We start from the raw sequence: 27,007 nt of genomic DNA, 5'->3' as shown, positions 1-27,007 counted from the left end.
GAGATACGTGATTTATTAAAAATATATAAAGCTTAAGAGTTTGGCTTGGACTTTTTAATGATAATTATAATGACTGTCAGGCAGCAAAAAAATAAAATATGAAGTATTCTATATATTTTATAGTTTAGACAAATATGTTGGTTTTGCGTGTTTAATATTCTTGTTTATATCAATATATGCTGGATTTTGTATTTATATATATTAAAATATATGTATACAAAGTTAAAAACCGGTACATATTTTGTCAGATTCCAAAGAATTACCTACAAAATCTTATGAAAAATTTTAATTATTATATAATCTGAACAACATTTAAACGACATGTAAATTGTATTTTACTGTAAACTAAATCTACTAGTTTTCCAAAATCTTGATTTTAAGTGTACATTTTTAAGATTTCTTAAAAAATAATTCTTTTCTTTCGGTCGGAAACTAAAGATACCATACTTATAATCATTTGTTATTGTTTGCCCTTAAAAATATTGTATGTTGGGGCTTTCAGTTTTCTTTTCAGCTTTTTATTGAGCAAGCTAAGAGCCTTTCGTTAAGTGTATTTACATACATATATATTTATATTTTATAGTCATAAAAAATTCATATATATTTTGCATGAATTTTGAGAAATAATTTATGGTTTCTTGGGCTCAAAGTCCATGCTGATTCATGCTACACGGAATTTAAATCATTTAGGAATAATAAAGAAAAAAGTTAATTTTTTACTCATAAACATATAATATATTTACTTTCGTTTTTGTTGTTTGAGATATACTATATATTTATTTATATACGCGTATATTTATTTATAAAGTTTCAAGTTTTCAATAAGCTTACCTGTGCGGAGCTTTTTTGCTTATTCTGTGCACAAACCAACGATATTTTAGAAAAGCTCTTTGAAAGCTAACCGAGCCGTTACATATTGATATTATTGATTTGGAATACCCTCAATGGGTCACACACTCAATGCACCTCCCGTGTAAGCGGAGGTCACTTCGTGTCAATGGAATATTAATGCCAGATTGTTAAAACTGTGCCAGGGCCACTTGTTTCAATGCGATTTAAAAAACGAAGGTTCTTAAAGAACAACACATAAATACCAATAAAACAAAAAGTAAAAATAAAGAAAATTAAATCTGAAATAGAACTGACAATTGACAAAGTATGTCAAATTGCAATAATGCCATGCGCTGCGAGATTACGAAAGCTCCTCTGTGTTCTATCTATTGAGTGTGTGAGATACCCGCATCAATAAATTCTACATTATTGCGCTCTACTTATTATAAATGTTGGAGTTGAGCCCGTTGCATAGAAACCAAAAGCAATTATAATTTAATAAGAAAAAAACTTGTTATCAATTATAATTGAAGCACAAAATCAATCAACAATTCGAAACTGTGCCACTGCACAACTGATCATAATATTCGAACAAATTACAAAGATCGTTTATTATTTATCTCTTTACTGAAAACATTTTTTTAAATTACTTGAAAAAATTATTATTAAACATAAAATTAAAATTAATTAAATAAAATTAAATTGTTTATTATTTTTTGGTTATAGAGTGCTATGTATATTTTTATATCATTCATTATTATTTTCTTAACAGCTTTTCCAAAATAGTTTTTCTTCGGGTCATTAGTTAATTTGTTACATATATATATAAAGTAGGCATTCAATTAAGTTATTGTTATCTGTGTAGTTTTAAAGTGACTCTATATGTTAAATTTGATGACTCAATCAATAAAAATGCCTTAGATATGTCCAAACAAATTTATGGCTGATAAAGATAGTTCAAAAATTCAAGGAAATAAAAATATTTATCATAGTATAATAAGCTTAAAGATAGTCAGACAAACAGGCGCATGCAGATGGACAGCTGAATAGTCACATAAGACTAAATTGGTTCGATGATTAATCCTCATCAAGTATTTATATACTATAATGATGTGGCTACAGAATGTTATCAAAGCAATTTGAATTAAACTTTTGATTCAGACCTTATATTTTATATCTATGCGTTATATTGCACATACATATGTATACATGTTTATGTATACAGCATACATACACATATACCCTGCTTATCCTTTTTCAACCGAAATACACAAAAACGTGTATCCAGTTTCCCATTAAGTTGCCTGACATTAAACGAAGAAGAAGTTCATTATCTTTCGTATTGTGCAGGTCGGAAGTAAACAAAGATGCGTAAAAGACAAATGCTCTAATGGCATTTCGAGCCAGAGGCAGCTGGGCTGCACATGCGCGCATTTCTTGTATTCACATGCGAAACAGAAGCAAACAGACAGGCAGAGAAAGAGCCGAACGAGCGATTGCTAATTCAAACTGTTGAACAGTTCAAACAGTTTACCTGCATGAGTTGGGCTGACGGCAATGGAGTGGAAAATCAGATAACAAAAGAGAAGCTGTACAACAGCAAAAGCAACAGCTGTGCAGGGCAATTGAATGGAATGGTACACCGAACAGCTGCCACTCCCCCGCAGCTGAGATTGCAAGCACGAGAAGAAGAGAGAGAGAGTAGCAGCAGCAGCAGCAGATTAGCAGCTAAGCAGCATACATAGATAGAGAGTGAGAGCGTGCACTGTTAACTTACCTTACACAGCTAACATGTAAAGAGCGGACAACAAGAGGTGCGAATTGTGGACGTTTAACAGTGGACAAAACTGTTAGCAGCTGAATTGAGCACAGCAACGTTTAAGAGCAGCGCAGTCTGTTAACCTTAACAGCGCTGGCTGCCTCTTAAATACTGTTGCCTTGGCTTCGCCTCCAACTAGAATTCAATTGTATCGGGAACTTTGCGTTGAACGGACGGAAATCAATAAACAGCTCTGCATTGAAATCGACGTCAGCGGGAACGGCGTCTGCCAAACAACAACAAAAAACAAAAATCAAAAATCGTGTTTAACAAAAATAGGAAGAAAAAACAAAGCGAAAAGATTTTAATATACATAGATATATATTTTTGTATGTACTGGTACACAAGTACAGGGAAGAGAAATAAAGCAAAAGTGAAAAGACGGCGTGCGGTGCCGCTCAAAATGCTCGCTAAATTCCAACGTGTTAAATAATTTTAACAAATTAAGTGTGCAACTTTAAAAACAACAAGAAAACTGAAATTCAAAACAGAACAAAAAAAGAAGCTGGATTTCCCCCTCAACGAAAGGCCAACTTTGCCAACAGCCAAGGCGAACGCAACCTGTAGCTCCGGCAGCGACGTCAACTGCGACGCTAACAGCAGCAGAGCAGCTGGCGCCTTATACGTTAACGGGCTTGAAATTGAATTGAGTTTTGTGTTTTCGTAACGCGGAAGCGCAAAAAGCAAAAAAGCAAACCAGAAAAAACAGAGAGAGAGATAGAAAAAAGCCAATCGCTTTTACTTTTGTCTTCGATCCGAAACCAAAAACAAAAAGGAGTCAAAATATCAACCATGTGGTGTATTGTGGACCTACCAGACGGCACCCAGCGGGCCGTCAAATTGGATCCCAAAGCCCTCGGCCAAGAATGTCTCGAAAAGGTGAGCAAAAGTCGTTGGACTTCCATAGCAAGTGCACCATTTGAATTGTAGATCGACAATAGCAAAACAATAATAATAGACATTGGACTCTCCTAAAAAAAAAAAAACTGAAAAAACTGTGCTAGAACCCATTTAGTTAGTAAGCATTAAGCATGGCTAATTGATTGCCCACGCTTAAGACAAATAACCTAATAACTGTGGATTGTTATTCGAAAACAAAATTCCTACGTTTACGATGTTTTTTTACTTGAAAACACTTGGTCATTTATTTTTTAGTTGTCTACATTTCGACAGTGGCATATAATTTAAATTGTTAAATTTCTTTTTGGTTCAAATCAAATAATAAGTCCTTGAAGTTATGTAGATAAATATATATACAAATTTCATTAGATTGACATTTTCACTTGGTCAAAAAGTTCATGTTTAGTTTAATTTCAATGCAACTGAATTAACTAATATTAATTAATATTAAAGCATCTACAAAGTATTTGAAAGTTGCTTGGATTGCAAATTAAATTTCCAATATTAATTTATACAATTTCTATTTTATTTAATTTATTTTTTTTTTTTTTTGTAATAAATTTTTATTTAAATTCTTATCACCTGTATGCCAACCAACTATCTTCGAATGTGTTCCAATATTCGAATTGATTCGCATTTGTTGTCTGTTATCAGCTCTTCGCTTAATTTGTTGTTTACGCCTTGTTGCTGTTTGTTTGTGCATTAATTCGTTTTAAATGCCAAGTGAGTTGCCCTTGTGTAGAGGGGGTTGGGCAAGGGGCTAGGGGGTCTGTCAGTGCCCCCCACATGGAGTCTTTCCTGGCCGCCTTGAGGCCGCTCGAAGTTCTCTTATCTTTTTGTACTGCGCAGAAGTTACATGGGAATTGCGAAGCGAGAACAAAGCTCAAATGATACAGCACATTGGCTATAAATAGAACAACATTATTATATAATATGAAGAATCGTATAAGATTTTCGAACACATGTGTAAGGTCAAAATATCTTAAAGAATCTCACAAAGTATTGAAAATCATTTAAATTTTACATTCATCTTAACTGATATTCACCTAACCGTAAAGCCTTATCAGTACAATCAACATATATATATTATAGATCAAAGGTAGTTCATGACCAATACTACTCTATAAAGGGATTAAGGGCATTACAAGAAGGCCACAACGCAGTTGTTGCCCCGCAACGTAATAGTACAAGAAGCTTAAGAGCTATTGCGATATTCCATATATGGACACAAGCGCCATTACAAGTCGTATATCATCAAGTACATACAAGTACATATATATATATATATATATATTTAATCTATGTGTTAGATTTGTACTCTCTGGTCAGTTCAAAGTCCAAGTGCTCAGCGCCTACTTGAGACGCTCAAAGCAAACACTCGAGAGCCGCTGCTTCTGTTACGGACAGGCAGCACTTGGACCCACCCAAGGACCACCCCTCACTGAATCCCCCCAAAGAGCTGTGGCTCCCGTATCGCCTACGCGTAACTTCTTTGCTCACATGTACACCTTCTTGACTTTAGCTCAGATTACGACCCAATTTGGCAATTCGACTTGTTTGTTAGCCTAATTAAGTCTTTTGGCGTATTTGTTTTGTCGGCTCCATTTCGCTCTCTCGTGTGTGTGTGTGTGTGTGCGTGAGTGTGTGTGAGTATTTGTGCAATCTAATCAGACGAAAGTTGTTATCAAGCAAAAGTCTATAGTACACACTGTGTACATATGTCTTTCATATATACATGCATACATACATACATATGTATTCCTGTATCACATATACTAGGTACACACTGTAAATACTAACCAGGCCAGTCCCTATTTGGATTTCCATTACCGTTGCTTCACGCCTTTCACTTCATATTCCGATGTTGCCATGTTTCGTATCTCTTCCAGATACCTCGAAATTAGAACTTCAAATTCGTATTGTTTTTTTTACCAAACTAATAGTGCTCCAGTCCTATCTTATCAATTATCTGATAAGCACTTTGCATGTTTTTTTTTTATTTGGCATACTTATTACCGTTTAATTCGTTTACCAAATGATTTTGAGCGAACAGAAAGATATATAACTTATATAGATAAATATATATATATATATATATATATATATATATATTACATATAGGTGATTGTAATTTTCTAGAAACTTACATTTCGCCATGCAATTGTAACTTTTATTTCTTGTATTTTTCAGCTGATTCAAAATTGTTTAACAAAATTTAATGAGTTCTTATTACATTTTGGCTAATATTAATCTAAAATAGAATAAATTAGTGGTTCTTGCATATAAAACATAATTCTGTTCAATTAAAATATTATGTATGATATCTTAAATGTAATTTTTAAAGTTTTCTACCAATTATCTTATAAAAATATATTCTTAATTTCAAAATGGTATAAAAATATAAAATATTATTTTCATAATATTTATTTTAGTTTATTATAGAGCATTTTTCATTTATTTCAAATTTTAATTAATAAGTTTTGAACAAAAATTACTATATATTGTATATACATACATATGTATGTATGTAGACATAAGCCATATAATTAATTTCATACAGCTATTAGAAATATTCCATAACTACTTCTTATGCTCTCTAATCTAATCTAATGCTCGAAATCATTTTCACCTTTTTTATTAGCTTAAAAGTAGGTGTTTAATTTTTTTTAATGCTGTTTCTAAGCGAAATTTTGTTGAAATTATTTTAATGCATTTTTAATAGATGTCTTCAAAATAATTGGCTGATGCAATGAATCGTCGATGATTGCATCAGGGAATTTTTAGAAGATTTGAAGTTTTAATGTGCTTAAAAGTATTAAAAAATTAACATTAAATTATTATTGAGAAAGCTGTCGCCTTGACATTCAAATCAATACTAAGATACTAGAGGCTCTAATCTCTGTTCGTATCTCTCCCTCTCTCTCTCTCTCTTTCTCTTTTTCTCTCTTTCTCTTTCTAACTGCACTCTCTCTCTCTCACTGATGACAGGGTTTTGCTCATAATTAATGCTAAGGCACGATTCATATTCCCATGCGCTTATTCAGTATTCTGTCAAACGGCACTTTGTCTTTGTCACGACCTTATTATAGACAATTTGCCGCATTAATATAGTTAATATTTAATCAGTTGCTTGCCTGCCTGATGATGATATGCGTCATCAAAGAGAATTTGAATTCGATTACGGATTCGGATTCAGATTCGGTTTACGGAATTCGGATTTGACTTTGATTTTTCGCTTTGCCTTGCGGCTTATCAGGAATGACACGGCTCTTGTAATGCTGATTAGATTAATGACGTTGCCAAGCGCTGTGGATGATGATGGTGATGACGATGTTGTCATCAAATGCCACGCCCACTGCCCAATGGCGAGTTGCGCAAAACTGGTTAATTGAATTACTCAAGTTGATTTTTAATTAATTTTCAGCCAATGAAAGCGCACAAAAAAAAAAAATGACTGCAGAGCACTTCACTGGCAATTAACTTCCGTTCTCAAGTGTTTGCCCAGCAAATCACAGGTGATATGGATGAATAGCAAGCAATCTGCAGACATTTCTGATTCACGTGCAATTTGTGAAATGAAAAGAGTCTGCCAGAAAATTGATTGACCACGATAGACAGGCGTACAATAATACAATCCAATAATTCTGATTGCTTCTAGATGAACAATTATCTCTCAGCTATTTAGAATGCGATTAGACTGATGTATTTAGTATGACTGATTATATTTTAATAGTTTGAATATAATCATTAAATTTCAAAAATAAAATCATAAGATTTCTTTCTGACTGTCAATATTTGACATTTACTTTCATAATTTCAACTTATAATTATATTAGTATTTTACTATAGTGTATCATGGCTATATATTAATCTTGAATATTTGAGAAAATTAGATATTTAAATATGATTATATTTATATTTAGCTGTCAGTTTTCTTGTTACTGACTGTCAACATTTGACAGGCACTTTTATAATCAAAGATCAGGCAAATTATTTTGTAAAAAAATAAATGATAATGAAATATATTACTGAACTATTTGCTTTAAATGATTATCATAATTAAAATACAAAATTAAGATCAATAGATAAAAAAGTTTCAAGAAGCTTTCACTCTATGAAGTCACATTAAGAACTTCAGATCGTAACACTTGAAGGACAAAGTAGTCGCACAAATGTGCATTAAACTTCTCTAAAAGCGAACGCTTCTCGCTTTTAGTAGAGCTCGACTGGGCACGCACAATGCGACTTAGCGCCTTGAGTTGGTTATCAGGCATCAGCGTTTCGTGCGACATGCTGCTGGGGTTCGAGCCAAGGCTTAAGCCGCGATCGCGATTAGTGCGAAGCAGCTGTTCGCAAATGAACTGTGCACTGAGCAGATAAGCGTTCGTGCCATAGCAACGCCCTGGGTGGAGGGGGGTCGGCCGATTGGGCAACGGCTTTAGAATTGCATAATTTTTGAAAAGCAACTAAAGCTTATCGCCCGCGGGTATATTGAACCCGAGCGGGCAGAGAGCGGAAGACTCCAGCTAGCAAGCCTGACAAACTGATTTACATTTGTATTACATGTGCGGCTGCCATGCCGAGGCAAAAGTTGTGACGCTTTTTCATGCTCGCATGTCAAAGGCAAATTACAGAATGTTCGTTACAGAGGATTCAATTCAAATGCATTCAAAGTCAGCCCCCGGCCCCCGGGGCATGGCCGCTGGCAGGGGGCGGTGCTTCCGTTTTGCCGTTTAATGGGCCAACCATTTGCCATTCGAACTGTACTCCAGTCCACGGTGGCAGTGGGTGGGTCACCGCCCGGCTTGCACTATGGGCCGCATGCAACAGTTTTCGCAAGTTGTTAATGAGTTTGCTAATTACCTGTTACTCGCTTGGGCTACAGTGAAAACTGGTGAAGAGCGCCACTTCTACATTTCTCATCAATATTAAGTGAGCAAGCGAGTTATATGAAATGTGCAATTGGAGAAACAATTGGCCAACTTATCGTGTGCCCACTGTACCGCAGTCAATTTTGTGGTTTCGAGTGGCTACTCGTTCCGAGCTCTGACTGCAACTGTCAGCGCGAAATGCAACTGCAAGGCGCAAAGTCCACCGAATTTCGCAGCGTCATTTTGCAGTCACTCGAGGCACTCAATAGAGAATTATGATTAATCAATAGGCTTTTCACAGCCCCACCAATAAAAACGCTAGCTGGGTAAATAGGAGAGAGATATTTTTAGAGGTACATACATATATTGATGACAGCGCCGTACTATTCAGTTAAAATGAAAATTCTTATATTTTTTAGTGCGAAAATTCTAAGCTGAATGCTTTTTGTCAAGTGCTTAGAGAAATTAAAGAATTGAGTACAATTGTGAAATTAAATTTCACATGCTTATTTCAATTTTAATTTTTTAAAGTGTTAAAATATGAATTCAATTATTAATAATAATTATTATTCATTATTGTATTAAAATAAATAAATATCTGATACTACTTTAGTGAAAATAGTTTTTTAAATAAAAGTGTTATAAACATAATATAATAAAATAAAATATACTAAAATATAGTATTTTATTTATACAATTTTTTTAATATTTCTAGCTACCAAATTAGTATTTTAATACATTTATTAAAGTTTGTTTTATCCTTTTTTTATTTTATTTTTCTATTGTGTATTTTTATAAATATTTCATTTCTTTTATAATTTTTTTAATTTTAATTTTTCATAATTTAAAATTTTTATATTTTGCTTTTTAATTTTTGCTATTTTTTTCCAAAAAACTTATTATATTTTTTAGTTTAATTTTATGTTTCTTTTTTTAATTTTTTATCTCAACTTAATATGTTAATAACATATAAAACAATTCAAGTTTTTGCATATAAATATACTCTATAGCACTGTGACTAATATATTAGCCATCAGTGTATAATTTATCGTATCGCATTAGGCTCATAAATTATTGAGCGGATGAAGTGGAATATTAAATGAAATTGAACTAAATTATTTGAATAATAATTATGATGGGAGGAGAATGGAATAATAAATAATTAGAATAGCTGCTTGATCCTTATTTATTCAAACATATCCATTATTCCTTCCATTCACTAAGGAACTATAACTACTCTTAACTATATTCGGCCTCTTCATACTGAAGTATATTTCAATATTTTCAAATGCATAGTTGAATTTCATGATCAGCTCAATCACTGCTTTGTCATTGTATTTAGGTAATGATTTGGAACACCTAACTAGCTTGCTTAGCCACTGTGGCTGCCTCTGTGGCTCCCCGCCACACACGCTGACGTAAGCATGAATTTCCGTGCTTTGCTATTGACTACAACGTTAACTGATTGCTAGCTAGCTGGCTGGCTGGTTGGCTGGGTGGCTGGCTGGTAAAGTTGGCTGTCGTACAGGAAGCAGCAGTTTGACTTTGGCTGGCTTTGGGTGTAATTATATTTGTGCGCGCTGCTGTCAGCTGCCGTGATGCAGCTGCAGGGATCAAGGATGCCATATGGCTGAGGCGAGGCGCTGCTGCGACGCGCTGGCTGAAGTGCGTGGCAACAATTGAAAGGCGTGGGCGTCGAGCTGGGCTAAGCTGAGCTGATGAGCCAACTGAAGTGGGCCGTCAAGCGGGTCAAGTGCAGCGGCACTAGCAGCTGCATCAGCAGCTGCCTTTGGCCAATTTGCTTGACAAAAGACGGCGCCATTGCCTGCTGCATAGTTTGTGAACAGCATCTCAACTTGGCACATGCCTGCCAAACAATTTGTATCTGATGCATGCGCAACATTGTGTCTATGTGTGTGTGTGTGTGTGTGGGCGTGTGTATTGTATTTATTTATGTAGGATTAAAAATAAAAGCAAAATGCTCAAAGGCAGTCATTCTGATAAATCATTAGCACAACAAGCACTGCGTCTTACTTTGCGCTCTGCTTTTATCGCTCGTTCTTTGATAAGCAAACCTGAAATTTCTTATGTCAACATCAACGATCAAAAGAGAAAATACAAAATAACATATATATCTATATATAGCGAACCGAACCAAGCGACAGGCAGCAAAAATGATAAATAATTATAAATAATTTCGTTGTATGAATTCATTCTTAAGACGCAATTTCCACGGCAAAATCTCAAGAGTAAATTAATTGTTTTTTCTTCTTATTATTATTATTTACACATTGCCTAATTCAGTTTAATTATGCCCTGCTGAATTCTTATGGTTTATTGCTTTGTGTAGCCTTGGCCCCAAACGCTTCGATCACTTTTTGAACTCTAAACTTTTTCGTAATACTCGCATTACAGGAGTTTGGAAAAGAAAAAATAAATGAACTTTGTTGGGCAACTCAATTTGTGCCTCAATATATATGCAATTTATACAAAACACTTTGCTATACCCTGCGCACAGTGGGCTGCCATGGGGTAGTATGATTTTGATGTGGATTTCGTAAGAAATCTATATGAAAACGACCAGCTGGATAAATTACGCCGTAATCCATTTTAAAGCTAGAATCTACCTCATAGAAACTATAGTCTAACTACAGAGTATCTGCTAGTCTAGCCATTTAAATAGGGCATTCTTGTTTATACTGTCTGTTGTCTGGTTTTTATCACACATTTCTTTTTCAGCGCGCGTTCTCTTACCGATGGTTTTTTATATTTTTTAGTTTTGTTCAGTTTCTCTTCGCTTTTGTAGGTGTTATTGTTACTGTGACAAGCCCCAGACACGAAAAAAATTAAAACGCAAAAAAACGCGAAACGAGATTTACCTATACAGCTGTACATCCCTATATAGATTATAAAATACATATATATTTGCAAATGTGTGTGTGTGTGTGTGTGTGTGTAGATATATTTGTGTATCTTTTGCCGGTTGTTTTTCGCATTTCAAGTCAAGTAACGTTTGACAAAATGTGCTCACATATTAGCTCGTATCTGGAGCTGTATCTGAGGGTGTGTATCTGCAGCTGTTGAATGTATCTGCAGCTGTTGAATGCATTTGTATCTGTGCTGAATGAAGTTATCTATAATTCATGTGTATGCTTAAAATGTATCTCGAGTTGCATCTATATCTGCGTATGCAATTGTATCTATATCTGTCCACATGTATAATGTGTTCAACAGATACAGAATGTATCTATAGCTCCATTTGTATCTATATCTTTAAGCTGTTTTGTAGCTGTCTCTGTATATGCAGATACAGATACAATGTATCTCAATCTACATCTCTTGATTGTATCTGTATCTGTTGAATGTGTATTTGTATCTGTACGTATCTTTAGCTGTTGCTATACCTGTCTTTATATCCACATCTCTTGAGTGTATCTGTATTTGTAGCTAACTCTATTGCGTGCTATTTTGGTTGCTTCTTTGGCTGGTTTTATTTTCGCATTGCTGTCGACGTTTCGCCTTGAAGTTGAACTGCCGTCGAGAGTTATTAACAATTTGAGTAAACATCGTAATTAAACACATTCTATTTGCACAGCGAATTAACTTCTTCCCACTGCCAGATGCTGATATAACTGTGTAAAGCCCTAGACGTATCTGAATGAGTTTAGAGATTGATATAGATTATTTCGCAAATGCAGAGGTTATAATTGCGTTCCAAGGCCCTTGACGATATATACTCTATTAATTATGTATGTTTCCCTGTTGTATAGTATTTGTTTTTTTTTTTTTTTTTGTGATATTTGCGTTGTTCTTCGGCATAGCGCAAAAGAAGAAAAAAACAATATAAATATTCCAACAAGTTTTTTTTTTACCATAAATTTTAAACACTCGCTGATGACTGCTCCCATGTGTAAGCACATATATCGTATATATATATATATTCATATGCATATATAATATTTACTTTATTCGCATTGTGTATGGCTTGCTACCATTTTTTCGTTGTTGTTCCGCACACAACTTCGAACTGCGCAACAAAAAATATATATATAAAGTATATAAAAAAAAAAAGGAGGAAAAACAATTTTATTTAACAATTTGCACTTCAAGTTTTAGCAGCCATAAAATTTGTTATGCTTAAATTAATTTGCTGGCATTTCGATTGTTGTTCTTGTTGTTGTTGTTGCTTTTTGTGCTGAAACATTTACTGTTTGGCTGCTTTGGCATTTTGTGTGCTGGCAATTTAATTAGCATGCGGACACGGCCAACGATTGCAGCCTGGCTTAAAGCCAGTGCGGGACATATTCACTAGATATGCATTGATTGCATAAATTGCAAAGTTTTTCCATTTCCCCAATGCATAATCGAATCGAGGCACAAATATATGTACGTATATATATATATATGTATATGAATATAGTATATATAGATATGCATATTGGTTCACATATGCATAAAAAATTATTCATGTCAGATTTACTTTTTGCCATCATTTAATTGCTTTATTTTCCAAACAATTAAATCCGACAGCAGGCAGCAATTGCTTTTGCATCAGCCACTGCCTCATTGGCCAATTTTCCAAAATTAATTGCAAGAACAGCACAAATGCAGCGCACTGCTATTTGGGGCTAGCCCCAAGCAAGTACACGTCTGCTTCCTTCTGCTGCCTGATGTAGTACAAGCCCGCCCCCTTTATCAATATGCATTTGCCAGGGGCTGTCGCTTTCATTGCACCAATGTCGTCTATCAACTGCTTTGTTCTCGTTGTTGTTGTTGTTGCTGTTGTAGCTTTGTGGGTCATGTGGAGCGGCCCAAAACTCACATTTGTTAGCCCAAAATGCAAAACGACCAACTGGGAACTGTGGCCGAGCCAAAGGAGTTGAAGCAGGCACGCCGACAGAGAGCCAAACAGACAGAGAGACGCCAGAGTTGTCGTGTGACTCAATCGATACAGAATATAGCATATAGAACATGGAAATTGAGTTTAGCTTTACAGCTTGTCGCCTGTCTAGCTCTGTCAAGTCAAGTCAGCGACTGTGAGCGACACTGATGCCAACTTCTGCTCCAATAAATTCCTTGAAAATGTATGCTATAGATGCTATATTATTTAGGGTAACAATTTCATTTACTTATAATCGTATGCTAGTGTGTTTGCTGTTGAAATGCATTACGTATTTGTATGGTATTTCGGTATCTCTTGCCATTGACGTCTTTATTGCTTGTCGAGAAACTTGTTCTTATAGTCCATTAACATTATTTCATTTGATATGATATTATAAAATTTTATTACATATTTATTGCAGTGATTTGAAATATATGTATAGTATGCTTAGCTACTCAGCTGAGCAAGTTTTGAGTCTGAAAAATTTGGAATTTGAAAACCTCTCTTCAAGCGATTCTGATCCATTTCGCGCCCTAATTATATTTTCCTATATATTTTTTTTTCTTCGGAAACCCATTTATTCTTTCTCCACAAAAGCCAGCTGAAAGAGTTATATAGATAGATAGGATGGTTAGATGGATGGATAGATAGATGGATGGATAGATAGATGGATGGATGAATAGATCATTATCTACAAATACCAGCTGGAAGAGGTCTATAGATAAATAGATAAATGGATGAATAGATAGGTAGATAGATAGATGGATGGATAGATAGAAACGGACAGATGAATAGATAGATAGTAATATATAAGTATGATAGATAGATATATGGATAATGGACACAAATTGATATATACATAGATATATAGAACTGTAGATTGATAGACGAATAGATAGTCACAAAGATATATGTCAGCTATCTAGCTCTTCTTAAAAACCTATCATACCTGTATACACACTATGTATAGCTATTACATCTATACATTTCTACAAGAAATATATGTTAACATAGCATCCCAAAATATACAGAGGTGGTCAAAAGTAATTACACACCGAGCTTTTTTCTGCATGCTCAGCTTTAAAAGCTTGTTGTTGTTGTTGTTGTTCGCTGTTTTTGAAAAAAAGCTTTTGTGTCATAAAGCTTATTCTGTGTAGAAGCGATCGGCAAAAAGAAATTGCTAAAATAACGGTACAGGTTCGTAGATATAGCAAAAAGAACAGTTACCTAGAGGTTGTCAAAAGTATTTACACACATTTTTTTTGCGTCATAAGTATTTACACAATGTAAATTTGCCTTTAGTCTTTGATTTGCGTTGATCATGTGCGGTCTTTGACTAAGATCGGAATTCAATTTGTAGTTGAAATTGTAGATGTGCTGTAAAATGGTAAAAACAAAGGAACTATCAGTCGAAACAAGATCCGAGATCGTAACCAAGTTTAAGAGTGGTGTTGGGGCATCGGAGTTGGTAAAGATATTCAAAATATCTAGAAAAACGGTGTATAACTTGGTTAACAAAAGGGATACACTTGGAAATTTGAATAATTTACACCGAAGTGGGCGAAAGCCAGCATTGAACACCAGGGAATGCAGAAGACTTGTCAGCACATTCGTAGAAAACCCCGAGATAAGCCCAGTTAAAGTGTCTGCAGCATCACAACAGATAATTGGTAAACATGTCAGTGATGCTACTATTCGTAGAAGGTTAAAGGATGTTGACATAAACACCTATGTCGTCCGAAAAATCATTGATATCTCGGAAGCAAACAAAGCAAAACGTCTTGCTTTTGCTTTAGAGTACATTGAAAAGCCTTTGGAGTTTTGGTACAACATTTTGTGGACAGATGAGGTTGCATTTTAGTTTCAAGGCTCATTTCGAAAGACTTTTATGCATTTAAGTCGACAAAATAAAAAAACTGCAGTGCAGCCTCTTAGCAGGTTTGGAGGTGGCACAGTAATGTTTTGGGGTTGCATGTCGTACTATGGTTTTGGAGATTTTGTGCCAATAGAGGGCACTCTGACCCAATCACGATATTTGCACATATTAAATGACAATGCTTTTACTTCGGCGAACAAACTATTTCCAACAATCGAATGGGTATTGCAGCAAGACAATGCTCCATGCCACAAAGGCTCAATACCCACCAAGTTTTTGGCGGACTTAGATCAAGCAATCCTGCCCTGGCCTGCGCAAAGTCCGGACCTTAACATCATTGAAAATGTTTGGGCTTTAATAAAATCCAAACGGCTATTCAAAAAGGACCGGAAACGGGATGATACCATTCAGGAAGTTACCGGAATATGGTCGGAGCTCACAGTTGACTTCGCCCGATCATTGGTAACATCAATTCCAGCCAGGCTTCAGGCTGTAATTGACGAAAAAGGGGGAATGACAAAATACTAAATTAAATAAATAAACCCTTTATTATGTTCAACAAAAATTAAAAATAAATAACATTAATTAATGCCATTAAAAAATGTTTAAATTTTGTGTAAATACTTATGACGCAAAAAAAAATGTGTGTAAATACTTTTGACAACCTCTAGGTAACTGTTCTTTTTGCTATATCTACGAACCTGTACCGTTATTTTAGCAATTTCTTTTTGCCGATCGCTTCTACACAGAATAAGCTTTATGACACAAAAGCTTTTTTTCAAAAACAGCGAACAACAACAACAACAACAAGCTTTTAAAGCTGAGCATGCAGAAAAAAGCTCGGTGTGTAATTACTTTTGACCACCTCTGTATAGTTGAATACAAGCCAAACAGATTTACTAAAGCCAACATGAAATGTTGGAGTTGCTTTGGCAACTCTATTTTGTAGCCTGACCTGGCCCGGGCTGGGCTGTTGTGGGCGGTCCCGGCAACAACAGCTCGTTGTGGTGCGTGCACCTGTCCTCCAGGCAGCCTGTGGCTGGGTTTGTTTAGTGCGTGTCCTTGCGAAGGCAGCGCAATTTATGTTTACAGCGCATCGCCAGCTCCTGCGCCCGCCAAATGTATCTGGCGTCCAATCAAAAGGAAATTAAGTATATTCGCGTGCGTTGCTTGGTTGACTGCTGCTAGATAGATGTCCACTGTATATACATATATGTATATCTATACATATATATATTTTTTTTGCGCGTTGTTAATGAAGTCAGCTCACGTCACGTGCGCGGCTCAAGTTGTGGAAGCGCTCAGCTATCGATTAATTGTTAAAGCCAAACAACTGAGCCGAGTGGGTGTGGGCTGAGATGGTGGCTGGGTGGCTGCCTGCCTGACTGAGTGGGCCATCTCCAGTAGCTAATTAGCCATGACTCTGTATGTGTGTGTGTGTGGGCGAACTGCGACAATGCGATCTTAACAGCCCCGCTAATCCAGCGACAATGACGACCACCAGCACGACAATGCGATAGTCCCCAGCTCCCAGCTCCCCCGCCCCCACGACGCCCCCATACAAATAGCCCACACAGTCCAAGGCAGCTTCGCTTTGGCTTTGCTCGGCTTGGCTCTTGTTCTGCTTGAGCAGCGCTCCAAGCGCTGTGTGGTGGCGGCGAGGGGGGTGGGGCAGGCTTTTAAGCCGACACTTAATGCAATTACCGCTCACTGTGCAACTATGCAACAGTGGCGCAGGCCATTAGACTCGGTCAAGATATTTGTAAAGCAAATTAATTATATTAGATATAAAACTCTTAAGCCAAGTACTCGAAACCAATAAAATAAAAAATTAAATAACACAAATAAAATGAATTTAAAAAATAAATAATACATTATAAATAAAAAAAATACAAAATAATTAAAAATAGATAATAAATAATAAAAAATAAATAATAAATAATAAATAATAAATAATAAATAATAAATAATAAATAATAAATAATAAATAATAAATAATAAATAATAAATAATAAATAATAAATTAAAAATTAAAAATTAAAAATGAAAAATGAAAAATGAAAAATAATAAATAATAAATTAAAAATAAAGAATAGCAATACCAGCTAAATTATTTTAAATATTTAATATATTTACAAAAAAATTACAAATATAATTCAAACAATTTTAGTAAAATTCCTAAAACATCTCCAAGTATTTTGTTAATATCATAATTTCCTTTAAGCAATATCTTAAAACCTTTTAGCAATTGCTTTATAGTTTTTACTTAACCTTTCGCACCACTGTGCACTGACCGTGAAAACATTGTGAATAGACAGGCAGCCTGGCAATTCGACTGGCAGCTGACACGAGGGCCGTAATACTTTTATGATGATGACCAGAACCTGGACGGAATACGACACCAGCCAGAGGAGAATCAATGTAACTGCTGCTGCTGCTGCTGCTGCTGCTGGCAAATGATAATACCATTTGGGCTAACCACGAGCTAAGAGCTATGACTACTCAAACTTGTGCTCATATCCGTGGCCATTGTTCCTGGGCTGCCTGCTCGGCTGGGTACTCGGCATATCCTTGAACTGCTTTTCACTCTGGCAAAGAGGAAACGGCAAAACCATAGAAACCTGCCACCAACAACAAAGCTGCAGCGGAAACAGGTTCCCGCCACGCCCCCTCTTCACTTCTTTGAACCGAGCAAACGACGCTTAGAACAATAATAAACAATAAAAAAAAAGATGCCTGCTTTAAAAAAAATTTGTTCGAGCGACCATAGAATTTCTGCTGGTGCTTAGCTTGTGGTTTGGGTGGTTCGCCTGGGTTGGGTTGGGTTAGTTGGGGGCTGAGGTGGCTTGGGTGCCGCTCGTCGAAAACAATAAATTGCGTGAAAATGAAGCCAAAAACCGCAAAGCAACAACCACAACTATGCGAATGCATTGAATGCCATTGTTATTTGTTTGTTATTGTTATTGTTGTCTTTGCTGTTGTTGCTGTTGTTGTTGTGCCGAATTCAAAAGCCAGCACCTGCTGAGAAGCCCCCACTTTCCCCCCACACACTCACTCTCACACACACAAACACACACACACACACACACAATCCTGCCACCACCTGCTACAACCCCTTGCGACGTTGAGTGCCATTTTGATGTGTCTCTAATGGCGGCATTTCGCCTTTGTTTCCCTTTATATTGTGGCTTTTATTGTTTTTCATGTGGTTTTTCAGCTTTTCCTTTTCCACACACGCAGACATATGCATGCTCTATATATATATATATTTATACGATATATAGTTTGCTGAAAATCGGTTATACACAAAAAAAATAAGAAAAAACAAAAAAATTACAAGCCAGAGCAGGCCAGGCCAAACGGAACCAGCGATGGGACCCCAACGATAAGAAAGCAATTTCAGCTAAAGTCCGCTGGGACCTGGCATTGTATCAGCTCCTAACTAGCTTTAACTTCAGTCGCCTGAGGTTGACATGGTACAAATGGGGCATATTTAGGAGCTGGTGTAAGTTTTGCAAGGTGAAACCTATTTAGCTTTGATTACAGCTTGGGTTGATATATATATAGAGTTTATTTAAAGCTGTAGGCAAACTGATTTTCCATTACTTCGGGCAAAGCCTTAAAGGCTCAGCTATTAGCACTACCTAAAAATACACTCAACTATTATATATTATTGATTATAGAGTAACTTTGTAGCAAAAAGTTCAGCTTTAGCTAAAGTTTTAACATTCGTACAGTGGAGAGTTAGGGCAATGGGAGGCAAGTGCAACTTTTCAATTTGAACTTAAAATTCTTTGAATTATTAATAATATTTGGAATAACTAAACAATTTCTCCTATCTCAAGGTCAGCTTTGAACGTCCTTTTTGCCAGCATTTCAGTTACAGAGAAATTTTAATTAAATGGCAATCCAATTATGAGCATTATCTCTAAGCCGCTTCCAACTAGCACAAATGATAATCAAGGCAAATAAGGCCGACGGCATTTTGAACATATTTGCATTGTTTTCCCTCTTAATTGGGCCTCTTAAAGGGATTTCGGCCGACTTGCATACAAAATTAATTAAACGCTGTAAACACTTTTAATTAAAAAGTACAAAAAGGCACAAAGTGACATTTTGCGATAAAGCGACCTTTGAATGTGAGATTTACTCAGAATATAATCCCAGCTTAGATACATATATACATATCTATAGATATACATATATCTCTGTATGTCTGTAAATTTATACAGACTTTAATTGGCCACAGTCAACATCGAGCTATCGAGTGTAAATTAAATAGTACTTTCTGTGCATTATTTATAAACTTGTAAGTGTTTGCCTTGCCATTTGTTGCTTCACACACAAGCCGCAAGTCAAAGTCCAAGTCAACAAATTTACAAGCTGCCTGAGAGCAATTCGTTTTTTCAGAAGTACAACAATAAATTTTTATGAGATTCTGAAGTTGAATAGGAAAAAAGAATATACATATATAACAAACAATAAAAAATAAAAAATAAAAACAAACAAACAAGTAGTTAAAAAATCTATTACATTTTATTTAATTCAAATTTCAAATTAATTAAACTTCGATTTTCGTTCATTAAAAATTAATAATAGTTTTTGAAAAAAAATGTATAATATGATTTATTAAGATTAAATAAAAATAATAATAATTATCATTATTATTATTATAAAATTATTTTAATAATATTATAAAATATTTAATTTAATTTATTATTTTTTAAGTTAAATCGCTCTAAATTCTTTTCAATATTTGTATTTATTTTTAAGTTTAAATGCAAAGATTATCCTATTTAAACTTAAAAAATAAATGGATGCACAGTTTTTCATTATTGCAGTTTTATTTAAAGTAAATTTACATCATTTGGAGCTAGGAAAACATTTTTTTTATAAAAAAAAAAATAAAAAAAAAAAATAATTTTTTTTGTTTGTTATTTATTTAAATATATATTAATATACATTTTTTTAAATCTTAAACTTAAATTTTAATTTTAATTTGAACTTAAAATTTTAAATTAAAATTGCATTAAAAATTTTAATTTTTAATTTACAAATTTACGCAATCTTTTAATGTAATGCATATTTAAAGTAAACTGGCTTAGCTTAAGAAAACATCAGTAGTAATATATAAAAAATAAAATAAATAAATTGAGAATTATTTGCAAAATAGCGAAAACTTGCAGTGACATAAATATTCAATTTAATCGACTATAAATAAAGTAAAACTGGTTCTGCAATAATCTTGAAACATTTGCATTTTCAAGATATGAAGAATTAAACTGAGAAAGCTTGAGAATTACAAAAAAAGTGTAAAGCAAAGTGAAATGAATATTTAATTTTATTATAGATAGAAAAAATGAAATGCTTAAGCTAAGCACATATTTGCATTACAAATAGTATTTATAAATATGTATAATTAAATATTTATGCCCAACTCGGGCTGTTGCCAAAGTTAACCGAAAGCTATCCATGGGTCCACTTGCGAACGAATGGCGAATTGACGTGGTCAGTGGGCAGTAGGCAGAGGGATGCGGTAGGCGGTGCCAGTGGCACTGATATCGGTAAATGTCCTGACCAAATTGTGTTGACTGTGTCGTTCAGGCGTCATTAACTGCAATGACCAAGTCATTTGAATGGCCTACAGCATGCGAGTGACGGCTAGACAGACGGCGGTTGCAACGAGGGGGTGAGGCAGACAGAGAGAGAGAGAGAGGAAGAGCGAGAGGTGCCGGGTCAAAGGTTGCTCATGGCATGCGAAGGCGTGACACGCGCGATTTCCGATATGCTCGCCATTCGCCAATGGGAACAAGGTCGAGCGCAATTACAACTCTGGCATATTTAAGTATAATACAATATAATGAAAGCGCTGCACGCGGCTCTAGCTCGGAGCCGGCCCAATCCAATTGAGTTGCAGTCAGGATTTGGTTTTAACGATGTATTATTACTGCCAGCCAAGCCAGCCTGCTCGCTGCTGTTTGCATATCAAATTCAAAATGATCAGGTGCAAACATGAATTGCTTCAGGTGTGCGTGGGGCGATGGTGGGATGGCCGTTACCGTTTAGGTGCCGCATAGCCGAGCGGTGCTAAAAAACGGCAGAAAATCAATAAGAGGCAGGCGCCGCCAAGGCACCTGGCAACAGGCAACCAAATCCAAAGTCCAACAGATACAAATTTTTACCTGCAAAGCCGACAAGTGTGTATCTGTATCTGAGTGTGTTAGTCCATCTCTCTCTCTCTCTCTCTCTCTCTCTGTCTGTATGTGTATGTGTATTTGATAACTTAATTGAAATACATGGCAAGTGTATCGCTGGTGCCGAGCCAAAAAAGTGTCTTGCCGGATTTATGGACAAACAAGCGAGTTGGCCATGGTCAAGAGGTTTGCTGCAGCTGGATAAATCATCGACAGGAGCAGCAGCTGCAGCAGCCCATAAAAATATGTATATTTCCAGAAACATACAAATACTACATATGCATAAACAAATTTATATCTTTCTCTCTCTCAGCCTAGCCCTGGGCATGGGCGTGGGCGTGGGCGTGGGCGTGTTTCCTTTTGTGTTATGGTCTTGTACTACTTTCCTCTATTTTCGTAGCATTAGTATTTTGTGTGTACCACAATTTGGCCGAAAATTTGAAACTGCAACTGGAACGAGCCTGTAAGGGTGGGGGGCGTTCAGCATGGGGGGTGTGGCAAATGAGTGCTGTGTAGATACTGCCGCTTAAAACGATTTGCATTTGCCGCCAACATTTTATCTGCAATTTTGAGTGTGACAACAATTTGGAAGAGCGCCATCACCCAAATAGCTAAGTCCCCCTCGCCGTCGCCCCCTCCAGGCCGAGCATTCGAGTCGACTCGTCTGGCTTGAAAAATACTGTGAGTGGAAAGTAAGTGAAAATGCGGAACACTTGCAAAGTTTTCGATAGCAGATATATACATATATAATATGGAATAATATAGTGCTATTATTTAGATAGGCAAATCGATTCGATTTTGTCATTCTACTTTATCGTGTTTTCCTAAACGTTTTTCTGTCAAAGTTTAAGTCTGTCTTTTTTAAAAATTTATTTAAACTTTGACAATCTCATTTTCCCATTCTTTGTAGGTTTTCCAAACAAAATAAAATTTAAAAAATAAAAAATTGGAATAGATCCCAATATATTGACAATATTATATATTATATATAAGAGATAAGATAAGATATAATACTTACTTTTCTTAGCTGAATATTTTTATATATATTATTATTATATAGTTTTTTTTAAAGAACTTTAAATGAAAATCCAACTGTAAATCGCTTCTATAATTCCATTGAAAATAGTTTTAACTTTGCTGGGTATCTCGCAGTCGACTATAACCGAGGGTTCTTAAGTCCCTTCCATATTATTTTAGCGCATTTTACATGCTTTGGCAAAGTGCAGCTTAATATAATCGTATTATGCATCTTGGCTATGACAAAAATCCACTAAAAACGTTTGGCACCCATCTAGGAAAAGAAATGGCGTTTGCCTCTTTTTCTTTTGTGGGGGCTGGGGACATCTTGGTGCACTTAGTGGCTGCACATCGGGAGGCGGAAAGTCGCATTTCGTTTTCATTTGGCTGGAAACTGCCTCAAGACCCTGACCTCTGATTTACAAGATACTCTGCGCTATATCCATCCCGCCTGGTTGCACTTACACACACACATGAACACATGAAATGTTTGCATGCTTTTTGAGGAATGCAAAACCCAGAGAACTGGAATATGTGCACTGAATAGTCCTCTATTTGTGGCGAAGTTTTTCCATACATGGGCATGCATCATACTTTCGTCTACACACACACACACACACACATGTATATGTATATATGCATTGCATATTTACGTATTTGTTTGGAACATTTGCAAAGTTTTGCGCATTTCATTTAGGCAGGCCAAAATGTAATTTATTATGGCCAAAATGTGATGTGATTTTTAGAAACAAGCATTACCAGAGTTGTGCAATGCAAATCACAACTTTATCTAACTGTAAAATGCTTTAAATTTGGTAAATCTCACGCCAATGAACCAAAAGAACAAGTTCACTTTACAGAAATGAGCTTCAATAATTGAATTAGTTCATAAATATTTTTTTAAAAAGAAAAATAAAATAAAATGTAAAATATGTACGAGCTCAGTTAAAATAATAAAGAAAGAATTAAATTCATTTTAAGCAAACTTTTATAAGATGTAAAAAAAAAGTTTGTAAAAGTTTTTATTTGAAAATAATAATTCTTTTCTCTTTATCTTTTCTGTTTATTTTTGATATGTTTTCTGCTTTCATTTTATTTTTTAATAAATTTGCAAAGAAAGAGACAAGTGTTCGCAAATGAACTAGTTCACTTTAAAAATATTTAGATTAAGTTTTAAGCAAACTTTTCAGAATATAACAAAAAAATTTTTGCAAAATTTGTTATTAGCGACTTGATTTATTTTCTTTTAAAATATTATCATTGTATAATGCGAACAGGCAAAAGTTACATTCTTTTCTTTACTCACTCTCTCTATCTTTCTTTCTCTCATTCTCTCTGCCACTCCTGGCATGGCAAAAGTTCAGCAGCAGCTGACAAAGTTCACACCAAGTGACCAAAGTTGGCCAATCTCGCGTCACGTTCTGGCAATTGCGAATGCGACATGCTAATTAGTGAGAGGCACTTGCGAAATGCACTCCCCACGCTTTACATTTATCGCCCCAACTCGTTTCCACTCACGACGGCTTCTTATGTCCCCATAATAATTTAATGCGTTTTCATGTTTCTTTCTAGCCTTGCTGTAAATCGCAAGCGAATCGCTGCTGTAAAGCTGTTTGCTAGCACACACACACACACACGCACGCAAGCACACACATTCGCAGTAATACTCGCACTCGCACTTGCACTCTCACTCTCACACTTACTTATTCACTCAACGTCTCTTGCGCTCGCAGGACCTCTCTTTGTCTTTGCCACAATTTCGCCACTGAAAATGACGCATACGAAAATTATGGGCTCTGCAATGTACCAAGAATTTGGCGTGTTTGGCTCTGTCGCCTGCTGTTGCTGTTGTTGTTGTTGTTGTTGCGGTTGTTTTGGCATTTTCATGCCAACATCATTTTGCTTGCAGCCTCCACTGACTCCGCCACTGCTCGCTGCTCGCTGCTGGCTGCGCAGTCGGTCGCCGCTGTGCCCAAAGTCACGTAGCCAGGGCGAGTTTTACATTTTCATTATGCCTGTTTAAAAATGTTGAGCGTAGCCCGCTTGATGCGAGGCGAACGGGTTACACTGGGAGGGGTTGACCGTCTGCCCGTTGGGCGCCTGCTGCGAATTGGGGCCACAACAAACTGCAGCTAGCAGCCCCAGCCCCAGCCCCAGTCCCAGCCAGTGTAACGGTACCTTTTCCGTACGTAATTGCCCAAAAAAGGTGCTGACGACACTTTACAGTTTTTGCTGCTGCTGCTGCTGCTGCTGCTGCTGCTCCAATAAACTGAGGCCGAGCATCCGGCGAAATCAAAACTGAACTTCAGCCGCAGCTGCTGCCGCTGCCTCAGCCTCAGCCTCAGCCTCTGCCACTGCGACTGCCGCGATGAAGCTTTCACTGAAACCCAATTAAGTTAACAAATACGAGCAGGCAGAGAGCTGATGCATGAGACATGTGGCTGTGGAGGACATCGACAACTGACAGACACACCTGTGTGCGTTCACCTGTGCCCCTCTCCCTCTCCCTCTCTCTCTCTCTCTCTCTGTCGCATTCATATCGCGCAAATCCATCAATGTCAGCGCAATACGGGCAGCGCTTCAATTATGCCATAAATCGCAGTCGGGCAGGATTTTCTTAATTTTTAAGTGCATTTGAATTTGCATTTTGTTTTTCGTTTGGCTTTGCCATTTAGGCATGCATTTGTTGCATTTTCATTTTTTTTTTTTTTTTCTAGTTCTCATAAAGTTTGTTTTGCTTTTTCGCTGCTGCTGCAGTTGTTGCAGTCTCGCTTAGCAATAAAATTTATGTGCAATGTTCAAAGTCCAACGGTCACTCGGTCGCGTACACAGGCACACAAACGCATGCATACGCACACTCACTCTCACGCACACACATATGCGTACATATATGCGTCAATAAAACACACGCAAATGCAAGAAGAGAACAAACTTACAGAGGACAGCAGAACAACAACAAAAACTTGAGCTATTTTCAACAGTGACGAAAACACAGCGAGCCAAAGCGAAATGCCGAAGAACGTGAAGGGGTGAAGCCAGAAGGCGAATAAAAAGAAAAAAGAACAAAAACAAAAACAAGTGCAAATACAAATATAATAAACAAGGCAACACACAGTCTCGCAGTGTTAGGGAGAGAGACAGAGATAGACATAGAGTATGAGATAGAGAGTGTGTGTTAGCGGGGAGCCCTGATACACTGACTGAGCGCGATTAGCAAAACTTTTAATACAATTCGAAAATAGGGGGCGGGGCGGGCAGAGCGACAAATTGGGGGCTGTGAACTAATCTCAAATAAGTGAACCGAAAGTGAAATTGGATTCTCGTCGCTCAGGGCTCCTGTTGCTGGGAAAATGTTGGGCACACACACACACAGACACATACTTATATACACATGCATATTTAATGTATTGAGTTTGCAACAGTTTATAAAGTTTTTCATGCTTATTTGCTCGAAATAAATGCCTAGCTTAAAAGCGTTGAAAATTTGCTGAGTTCGCTTGAAAATATGTTCAACTGATTGAGGTCAAAAATACACTAACTAATGAGCAACGTATGTATATGTATGTATTTATACAGGTATATGTGTATGTGTATGTGTGTGTATACTATGCTTATAGTGCATTTGTTAAGTACATTGATTACGTCTAGTTCTCATGCACACAAATCATCGTGCAATCTGACATTCGTTTATGATAATTTATCGAAGCTTTTATGTACACACATGAGGGTGTGTGAGTGTGTGTGTGCATAGATCATTTAATGATTGGCTCAATTAGACTGGTTAACAGTTATGTAGGTGCACACGCTCAGCACGTGATACAGCCAGACACGTAAATTTACCGTCTATCACCATATTCAGTATTTAAGTGCAATTTATGGCCAGAGAGAGAGAGATTGAGGGGGAGAGCGAGTGAGCAAGAGCATTCTTGCAGTGCGACCCAAGTGCTAGATGAACCCGTTCCCTGCCGCCAATCAAACTGCAAAATGCATTGAACCTGTTTGCGCTAGCCCCTTTTCGCTGTTATCTCCTTCGCCTTCGCTTTCATTGCCAAGATGCAGCGAACGGCGCCTCGCTCCCCCTTTCTATTAGCATGCCACGTTTGCCCCTCTGTTCCCATGCAGCTTCATCTTCGTCATCTTTGGCGATCACTCGCCCAGCGCGTGCTCGCTCTGTTAGCAGCAACATCAACCGCAGCAGCAACAAAAAGAGACAGCAACAATTCTAACCATCTATGGGGGTCTTTCAGCGTCTGTGTCTGGCGCTCACTTTGCTTCTTCTTCTTCGTGGCTGTGTGCTTTTATTATATTTATTTTATTTTCATTTGTGAGAGAGTTTAACAATGTTGAGAAATGCCAACGTGTCAAGCACGATTAGACGGCGACGACGACGGCGACGTCGACGGTGACATCGACGTAAGCAAAAGCAGCAGCAACAGATCAGCATGTATACAGTTAGCTTTTACATAAACATGCACACACACAATGAGTGCTTGTACAAGTATGTGTTTGTATGTCTCAACATATAATTATTAATTGTGATCTTTAAAGTTGTGTACGTGCTCACACACATGTGCTCACGCCTCCCCCTACTTTTTGTCTATGTAACATTTCCACTTT

At 36.4% G+C, this 27,007-nt stretch overlaps 1 protein-coding gene across 1 annotated transcript in view; it reads left to right on the top strand.

Moving 5' to 3' along the window:
* Nucleotides 1–2,785: 2,785 nt before the first annotated feature.
* LOC6580549 (E3 ubiquitin-protein ligase MYLIP) overlaps nt 2,786–27,007 on the top strand; it is a 33,909-nt gene continuing 9,687 nt past the window's right edge. The window contains exon 1 of the mRNA XM_002006344.4: nt 2,786–3,529. Coding sequence (XP_002006380.1) covers nt 3,443–3,529 — 87 coding nt within the window. The 5' untranslated portion in view covers nt 2,786–3,442. The remainder of the gene's footprint in view (nt 3,530–27,007) is intronic.

This window comes from Drosophila mojavensis, unplaced genomic scaffold (assembly GCF_018153725.1).
Source record: "Drosophila mojavensis isolate 15081-1352.22 unplaced genomic scaffold, ASM1815372v1 contig_81, whole genome shotgun sequence".
In the NCBI taxonomy this organism is placed as follows: domain Eukaryota; kingdom Metazoa; phylum Arthropoda; class Insecta; order Diptera; family Drosophilidae; genus Drosophila; species Drosophila mojavensis.
The sequence above is the reverse complement of the archived record's forward strand: the minus strand, read 5'-3'. Positions and strand labels throughout refer to the sequence as shown.